A 13,228-nucleotide genomic window follows, 5' to 3' on the forward strand; every position below is an offset into this window, starting at 1 on the left:
CAGTGCTGGGCGCAACATGGGCACGGTTCCTCGACGTTCCCAATCTGAATAGGATCAGTGCAGCGGGTTAGCTAGGCAGCTGCCTTGGGGTGAAGCCCAGGGTGTTATTAGAAGGAGGTGACATCCTCTGCTCCATTTGCCCCCGGTGCTTGGGGAGGGGGCCAGTCCTAAGAGGCGCTTTCTGCTCCACTCGGTGTCTTGCCCGGTGGAGCCCAGAAGTGAGCCGGGTAGCCGGCGAAACGATTCACTGATCAGCAGGTGCTTCTTGATTAATGCTGCTGGCTATGCGCAACCTTCTCCCTCTGCTCCCCAATGGTTCTGCCCGGTAAATTTGTTAGTGGGCTGGCCGGCAGACCTGGCTCTGTCCCAGCTTGCACCAGGTCCCAGGAATTACCGCCTGCTGCGGCTCTGCAATAACATGCATGGAGCTCCCCGATTGAGCCAGGCTGCCTGCCTGCCGGCTCCTAAATTACTTGGCATGCAGAGCTGCAGCAGGGTCGCCCGGCGCGACCTGGGGCTGAGTGCTTGCAGCGCTATCCCTTATCGACGAATCGGGTGGGTGGCCAGTGCTTTGTCGACCCCCCGCAGAGCGAATCGTACGCTTCTTACCGTCCCTAGCGGAACCCCGTGGAATCTGGCAACCCTGCATGCGGGGCAGTAGAAAACAAAATGTCTTGTGAGCCAAACGCAGCACCCGCATGGGCTGCATGTGACCCCCAGGCTGCTGGTCACCCAGCCCTGACCTAGATCAAAAATCTCCCCTGTGCCGCCCTTCTCCCCCCACCGCCAAAGAATCAGTGGCTTTTAAAATGTATTTAAAACAGCTGTCTGAGCACAGACGGGTCCTGACAGGCTCTGTGCTGCTTTGACAATAGCACCCAGCTGCATTGGACCCATTCTGATAGTGTCAAATGTGCATGGGAATTGTTCCGCAGTATCACATGGCAGCCTGGTTTTGACATTTTTATGCTTAAGAACGGCAGCTTTCAAGTTTGTAACTGTGTGTCCAGGGAGGTGGAAGTACAAACACCGGTGGGAGAGCATGTTTCCGCTCTTGAGCTACGTCTGGACTACATCCCTTTTTCGTAAAAGGGATGTAAATTAGACCTATCGCAATTGCTAATGAAGCGGGGATTTAAATCTCCCCCGCTTCATTTGCATAAAAATGGCTGCCGCTTTTTTTCCGTGTGGAGCTTTGTCAGAAAAAAGCGCCAGTCTAGACATTGATCTTGCGGAAAATAAAGCCTTTTCCGAAAGATCCCTTATTTCATAGAGGGATAAGGGATCTTTCGGAGAAGGCTTTATTTTCCGCAAGATCAGCGTCTAGACTGGCAAAGCTCCGTGTGGGAAAAAAAGCGGCAGCCATTTTTATGCTAATGAAGCAGGGGAGATTTAAATCCCCGCTTCATTAGCAATTGCGATAGGTCTAATTTACATCCCTTTTACGAGAAAGGGATGTAGTCTAGACATAGCCTTGATGTCTGATTTGTGCCCATTTATTCTTTTGCGTAGAGACAGTCGGGTTTGTCTGATGTCCATGGCAGAGGAGCGTTGCTGGCACATGATGGCATATCACATTAAGAACATAAGAATGGCCATTTTGGGTCAGACCAAAGGTCCATCTAACCCAGTCTGCCTTCAGCAGCCAATACCAGATGCTCCAGAGGGAGGGATCACAACAGGTAATCCTCATGTGATCCCTCCCCTGTCACCCATTTCCAGAGAAACAGAGGCTAGGGACACCATTCCTACCCATCTTGGCTAATAGATTCATGAAGGTTAGGTCCATCAATGGCTATCTAGATCTTTTTTGAACCCTGTTAAAATTCTAGCCTTTACCACATCCTCTGGCAAGGAGTTCCACAGGTTGACTGTGCACTGAGTGAAAACAACCTTCCTTTTGTTGGTTTTAAACCTGCTGCCTATTAATTTCATTTGGTGACTTCTAGTTCGTATATTGTGGGAATAACTAAATCACTTTTCCTTATTCACTTTTTCCACACCAGTCGTGATTTTATAGACCTCTCTCATCTCCCCCGTTAGCAGACGTGTGGGTGACCGCGCTTTTGTACGTCGGTCCCTGAGGATGGTATAGTCAGCAGCCTCGCTGCTGTGTGTGTCCCAGTATTCACATGCAATAAGAGAAGAGCAGGATTCTGCCAGCCCACACATGAGACATTTTATTGAAGAAACCCAAGGCCAGCGCAGTAGTCAGCTTCCTCGTAAATCAGACTCCAAAAGATCATCCTTGTTTACGAATACAAGAGCATGACTGACCGTATCTAGCTCCAGCTCTCCAATAAAACAAATTAATTTCTCTCTGATCACATTAGCTTCAATCCAGCCATCTCCCTGCTCCCAAGACTTCAAGCTGCACGGTTTCCCCGCGTCTGTTGTGAGCACCGCGCTGCTGGGGAGTAAACAGACAGTGTAAGTTCAGAGCACAATTACAGTGTCTCATTAAGAGATGTTGTTATAGCTGGTTCCACTGCATGCCGCATGAATTCTAACTTGCACATGGCTCTGGAAGCAAGGATTGAAACTAAATAGCAATAAATCGTGTTAGGTTGTTTTCCACTGCTGTTTGTCTAGTAGGCTACACAATGTTCTTGTCTGTGGTACTTTGGGTTTACAATTCCTGTCACTGGGAATGTCGTCTGACTATTTTTGACATCCCAACTTCTTGAAATTGCTAACTTTGTGCTGCAACTGGCACTATACATTCCCTATTCTGATGAATGTTATGGAATGGGCTGTGACAGGGTTAATCTTGGGTCTAGAAAGCTCTTATGTTGTGTTACTAGCATGGTTTCCACGAGTGAGATGCACAAAGCTTGAAAGTCGCAACGTAGCGAGATTTTTCTCAATGCAGTGTGTGCAAGAGAGACACACAGAGAGCACCTTTTCCTGGCCTTCAAGTAAAACTAGAACAAATATGTAAGTCACGTGTAGGGGAAATATTAATCTTCCTTGTATTTTCACATGCAAGGATTGAAACGAAGGCATTCAAAATGTAGCTCCTCAGGTAGATTCTCTCTCTCTCACACGCACACGCACACGCACACGCACACGCACACGCACACGCACACACACACACACACATCTGAGTTTCCGGAGGTATTTATACACCTGCATTGTCATTGCATTGGCTTACAGCTTTCCATGTAGGTCAGTGGTAAATATTTGCTTTGTTTTACAGTGTTGACGTAGGAAACCCCAGGCCAAGAGTGATTACAGGGGACAAAGGGAAGGTTTAAAAGAACTGATTTAAAAAAAGAAGTCAGCTTTTAAAGTAAAAGGTCTGTGTCTACACACTGCAGGTTTTGTACTTGTCAGTCAGCTCAAAACCATTTCGGCCAGCTCAGTGCTCCGTAGCCCTCTGTGTATCTGATCTCATGTGAGTTTAGGTCAGAGACAGAGTCTGCGTGCGACTGACCGGCAAAGCTGCTTCGGATCTCCAGAGATTTGAGGGTCATCCTGTAGTTGTGCACCCGCTGCTTTTCAGTGCAGGCGTTACAATTCTGCACCGGCTCAGAGTGGCAAACACACGCACGCCCCCCTGTGAGTAACCCCCTCGACCATATATCCCAGTTGAACTCCAGGGGAATGCTCAAGCGTGTGAAATATTGCAGGACTGGGGTTTGGGTCAGCCCACTGGAAATTCACTAGTGGAAAGCTCCCATTTGGCATGGCACTGTGTGTGTGTGTGTGTGTGTGTGTGTGTGTGTGTGTGTGTGTGTGTGTGTATGGTCTTGGAGCCTTAACAATTTGCATGCCCTCTAGGGCAGGGGTGGAAACCTTTTTCGGGTTAGGGACCGCTGATGCACCAAAAAACCAGTCGGGGGATGCACAAGTGAGAACCCCCCCAAAAAAACCCTGAGGCACCTCCCGACGGAGAAGGAGAAAGACATTCTCCACATTCCCCTTGCACACCCGAGTCTTGGGGGCGCCAGGCTAGTAGATTTTGTGTGCTCCAGCTCCATGGAGGGATGGCAGGAGGGCTGGAGCATCAGCATGGCCTTCCTAATACTGGGAGGAACCCCGAGCCTTGGGGAATGGATCCAGGCAAGCTGGGGGCCACATGTGGTCCCCGGGCCTTAGGTTCCTCACCCCTGCTCTAGGGAATGGAATGGAGCCGCCTTTTAAACAGGAACTTGTTCAATGGCATTCGAGGCAGGAAATTCTCTGCTGCTACGTTTAGACTGGCAAGATTTAGCGCAAATACTCTAAGGCGGTGTCTAGACTGGCCAGTTTTTCCGGAAAATCAGCCGCTTTTCCGGAAAAACTTGCCAGCTGTCTACACTGGCCACTTGAATTTCTGCAAAAGCACTGACTTCCTACTGTAAGAAATCAGTGCTTCTTGCGGAAATACTATTCTGCTCCCGTTCAGGCAAAAGTCCCTTTTGCGCAAAAGGGCCAGTGTAGACAGCTGAGATTTGTTTTCCGCAAAAAAGCCCTGATCGTGAAAATGGCGATCGGGGATTTTTTGCGGAAAAGCGTGTCTAGATTGGCACGGACGTTGTTTTTTAAGGACTCACTGTGGTTACTGCAGTGAGTAAGGTGCTGATCTAAAGTGCTGATTCGCGAGTTCAATTAAATTTTGGGGGCTGCTTTCAGCCGAAATATATGCCTTCACAGCCTTAAGAACTGTAGCATAAAGTTCAACAACCGAGCAAACTGGCAAGTTATTGTAGAGGATTCTGAGTTACTACAGGTGTAAAACGAACCTGTGAGAGGGCATGAAGGGCTTTGGGGGCATTTCTGCAGCCTGGTAGCCATCCCTGCAGGAAATCAGCTGTCTTGTCGTAGATGCTAATTTGCAATCATGCTCTTGAGGTTCTGTCATTGCATTCCTACATGCTCTTGTCTGGACCCTCTCCAATTTCTCCATCTTTTTTTGAAATGTGGTGCCCAGAACTGGACACAATACTCCAGTTAAGGCCTAACCAGCGCCGAGTAGAGTGAAAGAATGACTTCTTGTGTCTTCCTCACAACACTCCTGTGAATACCTCCCAGAATCATGTTTGCTTTTTTTGCAACAGTGTCACACTGTTGACTTATATTTAGCTTGTGGTCCACTCTGACCCCTAGATCCCTTTCTGCAGGACTCCTTCCCAGACAGTCACTTCCCATTTGGTATGTGCGACATGGATTGTTCCTTCCTACCTAAGCAGAGCACTTTGCATTTCTCCTTAAACTCCACCTCAGACCATTTCTCCAGTTTGTTCCTCTTGAGCAAGGAGTGATTCTCATGGCCGGCCTTACCATGAGGTGAACTGAGGTGGCTGCCTCAGGTGCCAGACTGGAGGGGGGGTATCACTAGGACCCAGAGTGTAGAAAAATGTGTCTGCTGCTGGTTCATGTGTGTTCTCTCTGCTCTAGATGCACAGAGATGGTGGAGTGCTGTGCTGGAGGATGCAGACTTTTCCAAGTTTTGGCCCACGCGAGCAGGCATGGGGGCATCATTTGAGCTCCCCTCTGCGGGTACCAAAGGGCCGGCCTTGATTCTGCTGAATGGAGTGACATTTGCAGGAGCTCTGTTTTCTAGGGATGGTGTCATGTAGCTTGGCCTCAGTGTAGACTGAGAGAGTCCATATCCTAGAGATGATTTTAAGAAACCAACCAACCAGGAACAGTTTTTGCTTGACTTAAACATTGTAGTGCCTGGGCCTGCTGGGTGTAGGTAAAAGCCATGTGAGGCGAGGAGTGGCTGGCAGCTGGGAGAGCGGTTGAATTCCCCTCAAATCATCCCTAAGGCTGTTTTAACAAAAATCGTGGTTGATTTTTTTTCCCTTTCACCTTGTGGAGGGCGAGGGGAAGAGCGGCTGCTCCGCACTGGCTAACCCCCGTGCCTGGAGTGCTGCACCTGCAACAGAACTCGGGCTGACCCCCCTAGCTTCCCCCCAGGGTCAGGCATGGCAGCGTCCTCCGCCCCCCCCCCCCCTTCGCCTCCTTTCCTGGCGGGCCCGGGAGGGACCCAGCCGCCCGGTTCCTGCGTGAGCCTTTCCCGCTGGAGCGATGGCAGGGCAGGCGGTGCCCGGTGGCCCCGCGCACCTGTGTGTGTCCGCGCCCCCCTCCCCCCGTCCCCACCTCCTGTCCCTCCCGGCGGCGCGCTGCCTGGATCTGCCGCCGATCGGTGCCGGGCTTGTCCTTCCGCGGCCCTGCTCCCGGTGCCGGCGGGCGAGGGGCGGGCTCGGCCCCCCAGACTTGAGCAGCGGCCGCCCCGTCATAGCTGGGGAGCCGGTTCCCGGCTGGGGAGCCCCGCGCCCGCCCCCCCCAGTCCAGTCCTACCCGCGGCTGCCCCGGGGAGGCGCGTGGCGCGGTCCCGGGCTGGAGCGACGGGGGGCGGCTCCAGCCCGGCTCCATCCCTCCCCTTCTCGCCCGCAGGCTCGCGTCGCCCGGCGGCTGCGGGGGCTGCGGCGGCGGCCGGAGCGGGGTCATCCTGGACATCGCCGCGCTGAAGATGAACGAGCTGGAGTCCGAGGTGCTGCCCCTGCCGCCCCGCTACCGGTTCCGGGACCTGCTGCTGGGGGACCAGGCCTTCCAGAACGACGACAGGTAGGGCCCGGGCCGGGGGGCGTCAGTCCCAGGGTCGGGGGGCAGGAGGTGTCAGCCCCGGGGTGTGGGGGGCGGAGGGTCAGTCCGAGGGCAGGAGGTGTCAGCCCCGGGCTGTGGGGGGCGGAGGGTCAGTCCGAGGGCAGGAGGTGTCAGTCCCAGGGCATGCGGGAGCGGGGGGGGGGGTCATCCCCGGGGCCGGAGGAGAGGGGGTGAAAAGGTGTCAGCCCCCAGGGCCGGATGCAATAGGGGGGGTGTTAGCTCCAGGGCCCAGGAGTGGCACAAAGGGCACGGGGAGCCGGTCATGTTAGCCCCCGGGTGGGGGAGGAGGGTGAAGGGAGTGTGTGAAGGGGGTGTTAGCTCCGGGAACGGGGAGGGGGTAAAGGGGGTGTTAGCCCCAGGCGTGGGGGGGGGGGGGTGTGAGCCCCGGGGTCGGGGGCGTAAAGGGGGTGTTAGCCCCAGGCGGGGGGTGTGTGAAGGGGGTGTTAGCTCCGGGAACGGGGAGGGGGTAAAGGGGGTGTTAGCCCCAGGCGTGGGGGGGGGGGGCTGTGAGCCCCGGGGTCGGGGGCGTAAAGGGGGTGTTAGCCCCAGGCGGGGGGTGTGTGAAGGGGGTGTTAGCTCCGGGAACGGGGAGGGGGTAAAGGGGGTGTTAGCCCCAGGCGTGGGGGGGGGGGCTGTGAGCCCCGGGGTCGGGGGCGTAAAGGGGGTGTTAGCCCCAGGCGGGGGGTGTGTGAAGGGGGTGTTAGCTCCGGGAACGGGGAGGGGGTAAAGGGGGTGTTAGCCCCAGGCGTGGGGGGAGCTGTGAGCCCCGGGGTCGGGGAGGTAAAGGGGGTGTTAGCCCCAGGCGTGGGGGGAGCTGTGAGCCCCGGGGTCGGGGGGGTAATGGGGGTGTTAGCCCCAGGCAGGGGGAGTGGGACTGGATGCTCCCGAGGGGGAGGAGGGGCGGGTGCTGCCGGCCCCTGGGGGGCAGAGGGAGCATGGACAAAGGTCAATGGGCTGGGGGTGCGGAGGGGTGTCTGTGTGTGCGGGAGGCCCTTAGGCGCTCTCCGAGGTGCTGCAGGCGGGCCGCTGAGCCCAGGGCGCTCTCCAGGGTGCTGACGGCCGCTCCTCTCATAGGGACTCTGGCGGGGCAGCCCCGCAGAGCGGCTGGCGGCGGGGGGGGAGGCTCCTCTTTGCAGTGGCTTGCTGGGAGTGGGGTTCGGGGTGGGGGAGTCCACAGGGAGCAGCGCGAGGTTCCTGGAGCGAGCTCCCTCGGCCGCTCCCTGTCGGGGTGAGGATCCGGAGGCCACATGGTTCTTGACAAGCGGGAGGACGAGTTGCAATCCATGTAAGGTTACAGCGCTGGCCGAGGCTCTGTCCGCAGCCAGGATGCTCCCTGGAACCGAGCCGGGCAGAGAGCTGCTGGGGATGTTGCAGTCGTGTTTGTTTCTTGGCTTGGGCTGTGGCCTGTTGGGTTGGCTTTGAAAGCGCCTTTTCCCTCCCCTTTTGCCCTGATGTATTATCGGGTCTGCACAGCTAAATCAACACGAAGAAAAGCCACGAAGTGGCCGGGATCTCCTGCAGGAGACCACTTAAAATACATGAATGAGGAGTTGCCCTCCAGTGCAACGTGGACATGGGACAAGAATCAAGAAGCTATCATGCTGGGGGGAGGGGCTGATTGCTAACCACAAGTCAGTTGAAAATCTAAGCAGCTATCCCTGCCATGCTGAAGCAAATTTTACATTGTTGGGTGGATAACTCTTGAATAATTATGTAGAACTGGGTGTAGCTAGAATTAAAATCTCTTTCTAACACTCTTTAAGCTTTCTTTCAAACCTGCAAATTATATATATAACACTATTGTTTGGTCACAAAGGAAATAGATATAATAGATATAAGTCACAAATGGTATTTTAAATAACCAATTTGAACACTTTCCATCAGATAATGGCTGCATAAGAAGAACTGGCAATTCTCAAAATTGAATACTGCTTGATTTGCAGTGTTTTGAAACTCAAATCCCTTAAAAGTCACTACTTAAAACTGATACTGGTGTATCATATCCATTGAGTTGGCTTTATTCAGGAAAACAGGAACTGGATTGTAAATAGACTGTCACACACTAAAATAGTTGTATTTCAAAAGTATGACAGGGATTTTGTCATAAGGATGAGTATTGCAGTTCTCCTGTTTTTCCTCTGTAAATAATTGCAATGGATTTGAAATTCTTTCGTTTCTGAGTCACTGCAGATTTTGTGGTTATTCTTTTCTCTTGTCTGTCCCTGCTTTAGTCTGGATTCAGAAGTGAGTTTGTGAGTAAGGTTTCTGTATTAACTTTGTTTCTCAAGACGTCTCTAATTCCTTGGCTTTTGGTTCTGTCTGGTTGTTTGGCTTCCCACCTCAACTTGGAAATACTGATCCATGCTGTATTTCGAAATGTGTAACTTCTCTGATAGCGCGCCATCCGGCCATCCTTACTCATGTGAACAATCCATGTTCACCAGGGGTCAAATCAATGCTCTCCTTGGCATCTGTGGCAGAATGCTTTTGAAAATTTTACTCTGCGGCACCAAATTCATTTCAAGGCACTGATGATCATAGTATGTTGGAGATGAATCAAGCTCTCTAGGGTAACTTTGACTAGTAAATTAGCCAAACGAGGTTAATGTTTAGCTGAGTTAGAATAGCAGAGCAAAGTGGGAAAACATTTTTGGCATTTCTACACTTAGTCATAAATACCAAGCAGTGCAAATGTTTGCCTTGCAGTGCTTTGATATAATTGTGACAGGAATGTGGTGTTTTATAGCTGATGAAAAGTCCCTATGAGAACAGCACTTGGTACTGTGAACAATTTAAATAATGATGTATGCAGGCCACATTCCCGGTCTTCGAGTTGGTGTGTGAATAGCAAACACTCGGTGAAAAAAATACCTAATTTATTTAAAAGAGCAAAGTAAAAGGATTAGCGTCGGAAGTATCTGCCGTTTTTGCAAGCTCCCCTAGAGTGTTAAGTTTTTTTTTTATTAAAAGACTTTTGCCTGTGAAGCAGCATCAACTTGAAAGGATTATGGATACTTTACCATAGAAAGGAAGCCAGTAATTATTTTTCTGCATTACTAGAAGCATTTCTTTTGGGTGGCGGCTTATTAAACCATCTTCACCACCAACTATGTTGGGGAGACCAGTGGATTAAGGTAAGAAAGAGGAGAAGGAGGCACCAGAAGAGAAAGTGTCGGAGCAAATAATTAAGTAGCTCAATTAAAGAGCAGTAGGAGGAGAGATTTAATCTAGCAATTTTGCAGGAACTTTCAAGTGAAATAACTAAGTTGATAACAAATAGATGCAAATTCTCATTGAAATCAGCTACCAGATGGGAAGGTAGCAAACGTTGCACCTATTTTTAAAATGAGTTTTTTTGGGGACAGGGAGTGAAGTTACAAACTCGACAATAAGCCTTCAAACAGGAATACTGGAACATTAATAGAATAGAATAGAGTTGTAATATGCCTTGATAGCAGAAGGGGATAAATCAAGCAGGAGACAAATAAGAAGAGACATTATGGAAGCAGAGAAAATAATGATCAGTACAGAGTTGGGTGCTCCTATGTATCCTTTCTTGTCCTGCATGAGCCAAGGGAATACTTAACCAAAAGCAACAGATTTAAAATGGAACAAAGGAAATACTTGTTCACATGACTCACAGTCAATTTGTGGAACTCATTGCCACAAGGTATTGCACTGGCATGATGTTAGTTAGCTGGATGTCCACTTATCATGGGTGTGGCCAAATTTCCCGCAGTCCCCTAAAGTTTGTTTACAGCCACCAGTCCTGGCTCTCAGTGTTCTGTGTTGTTGTTTAGCTCTAATCGACCTCAAAATGTCATCTAAGAGCCCAGTAAGCAGTGGAAGTGTTGGTAATTCTGCTAGATAATATTGACTTCCGTAGTTTGGCAAATTCTCTGTTTCAGTGCTGGTCAGGCCCTGAGGGTGCTGGACTGTAGAGGTTTAACCTGTGTATATATATTTATATATGTATAAAATGCTACCTGGCTAAGGAAATCCACAATTACATAAAACAGGATTAAATTTCATTTAGAAAGGATACAATCTCCCTGCTTCTGGGTGTAAACTAACCACTAACAGGAACAGGGAAGAAATGTCCTTTTTGGGTTAGTTGCTGTATGAAGGCCCTTCCATTGACCTTATCAGGTTTTGGGTCAGTCCCCAACTCTGATCGGGTGGAGCCCTCTCTTTTAGGACACTGTGTTGCCATGCAGGTGTTCAAAGCAATCAGAATACAATAAAGCGGTGCAATAAAACACGTCAGTGAGTTTTGTTTGTATTTGAGCCAAACGATGAACGATGTTTAAGTGAAATCGGGAGGGGGCTGTTCGTTGCTCAAGTTTTGCCACCTTCTAACTAACTTGGCACCGGGCTTCGGACTTCTCTGTACTGGGAATCCTGTGCTAGATGCTATTGCAAGACTGTGTGTGTGCAGGAGATGGCTGGTTGAGGTGTTGGAGGAGAGGAGCAGAGACTGAGCATAACAACCCTTTGTTGATGTAAGATGGGAATTTACAACGAAAGTTGCTGGTTCGAAAGTGAAGTTGATACTTACCGATGAAAGGTAGCTGAGAAAGCACATCTGCAGAATTGGTAAATACAGGCATCTGCTACAAGAGCTGCTTTCAATATCTTTGTGCATTTGCCTCTCTCCGTGTTTGCCTGGTGACACTCCATGCTTTGTCGGTTTTACCCTGGGCAGCGCTGACAGCTGGGGGAGTGGGAAAAACCAAACATATCCGAATGGTGTCTAGAAAGCAGGTCCAGAAGGATCCCAATCTTTGCCCGAGTTAAACAGTCTGCAGATATTTTCAGAAAATCAATGCCGGGAGCCACACGGCCCGTTTTACTGTAACAAGAAGTAATGGATGTCACTTTGATTAAGTGTAGTTTCTTTCTGAATCTAATTATCAACCAAGAATCCTTTTGGTATGCAAGGGTTTTTGGAACAGCTCATATGTGGAAGGTATGCAATGTCATCTATATAAAACTTCAGCAGCTTCTGTTTTGAGTCTGAGATTCTCCTAACACTGTATAACCAAGAATTAGCTGTACTCAGAGAAATTGAACAACAAACAAACGCTTCTTATTCGTCCTTCCATGTTAATGGGCTAGTGATGCATTTTCCTCCTCCTTTCTTGGGATTATCCACATTCCATCTTCTACATTTGTCACTGAGGGCACATCTACACTACATGAAAGATCGATGCTGTGATCGATCTTTCGGGGTTTGATTTAGCAGGTCTTTTGAAGAGGTGCTAAATCAAACTCAGAGGATGCCCCTCTCGGCACCAATACTGCTGCTCCTCACAAGGAACAAGGGAAGCTAATGGGAGCATTTGCTCCTGTCGACCCACTGATGTGTGGATGGCCATTTAAGATATTTTGACTGCAGCAACGTAATTGACGTAGCTGGAATTGTGTATCTTAGGATGACCTTCCGCTCCAGCGTAGACCAGGTCTAAGTGTTAAACCGTGACATGCTCCAGGCAGCACTGAAGGCTGGTGGGGGTTGCAGCACTGAGGCCTCGCTGCCCCCCAGCCTGCTCCTTTTACCTGAGGCCCACCCCTTCTGGGAGAATGGAGCCAGGGCCCCTCCTACCTTATCTGTTGGCTCCCCTGGAATTAACAGTAAGATCATATTTTCTTGAACTTCAGCGTTAGGTCAAATCACACTGTGCCGCCTACCTCTTATGGAAAAATACTGTTGTAGAGTGGAGATGTCGCGCAGGGTGAGATTAAAATGACGCTACTCCCTCTAAGCCAAAACTGGTCTGTTCTTTAGTAACTGGTCCCATGCTTTCAACTGCTGTCATGCAATGAAACATAAAGATGTTGAGAGCATTGCTTGTAACTATCCCTGCACTTAAGACTGAAGTTGACTTTCCAGCTGTTTCTGAGCACTGCATTTTATCAGCAATAACAGGCTGCACATATTAGAAGTTGGAACTGTAGGAGGTCACCTGGCAGAGAGGAAAATTAGAGGAAAGAAGGATGAGTGAGCGGGCATTGAGACACCGTTGCTTTTAATAATGTCAAGGGTAGCATTTCACAGGGAAACCCAGGGGGTTGAAAAAAAGCTAACAGTCGCAGTTTAAAGCCCTGGAAAGGAAAACTTGGAACATTTCTTAATGGGATTATATTTTCCTCAATCTTTACATTTTTGAGAAGGCCCTTAGGCTGACAGTAATCCAGCAAGGGACTAATACTGAAAAGAATTAAGCAAGTTTGATGAGCAGTAATAAACCGCCTGATATTTCCAGCTTAAGTGAAGTGGGAAGTGGCTCATATTTCTTAATGTTTTCAAAGTCTTCTGAACAAGCTTCCAAGACATCCGGTAGTACAATGAAAACCACAAAGCAGTTAGGTATGTCTACACTACAGCGTTATTTTGAAATCTCTTCTTTCGAAATAATGCGTATACACACAAAATGCATTTCGAAATAGCTTTTTGCTATTTCGAAATAGCACGTCTGCACTGATTGGATGCTGAATCACATTTAAGGCCAACCGGGACTGGTTCCAGCAGGGCATCAGGTCAGAAGTTACCTTGTGGCCAGGGCAGCCAGCAGGGCACCCTGGGAAGGGCTGGAGGCCCCCTATTTCAAAATAGGCACTTATTTTGTCT

At 49.9% G+C, this 13,228-nt stretch overlaps 1 protein-coding gene across 5 annotated transcripts in view; it reads left to right on the forward strand.

Moving 5' to 3' along the window:
• KCNT1 (potassium sodium-activated channel subfamily T member 1) overlaps positions 1 to 13,228 on the forward strand; it is a 234,670-nt gene that overhangs the window by 22,440 nt on the left and 199,002 nt on the right. For 3 of the 5 annotated variants that reach the window (XM_075905514.2, XM_089772975.1, XM_089772974.1), the window contains exons 2-3: positions 2,334 to 2,430; positions 6,388 to 6,558. In XM_075905514.2, the coding sequence (XP_075761629.2) occupies positions 2,334 to 2,430; positions 6,388 to 6,558 (268 nt within the window). The remainder of the gene's footprint in view (positions 1 to 2,333; positions 2,431 to 6,387; positions 6,559 to 13,228) is intronic. The other 2 variants (XM_075905515.2, XM_075905518.2) reach the window with 1 other exon arrangement.

The sequence above is a fragment of the Pelodiscus sinensis genome, chromosome 23 (genome assembly GCF_052426305.1).
Source record: "Pelodiscus sinensis isolate ZL-2025 chromosome 23, ASM5242630v1, whole genome shotgun sequence".
Taxonomy (NCBI): domain Eukaryota; kingdom Metazoa; phylum Chordata; order Testudines; family Trionychidae; genus Pelodiscus; species Pelodiscus sinensis.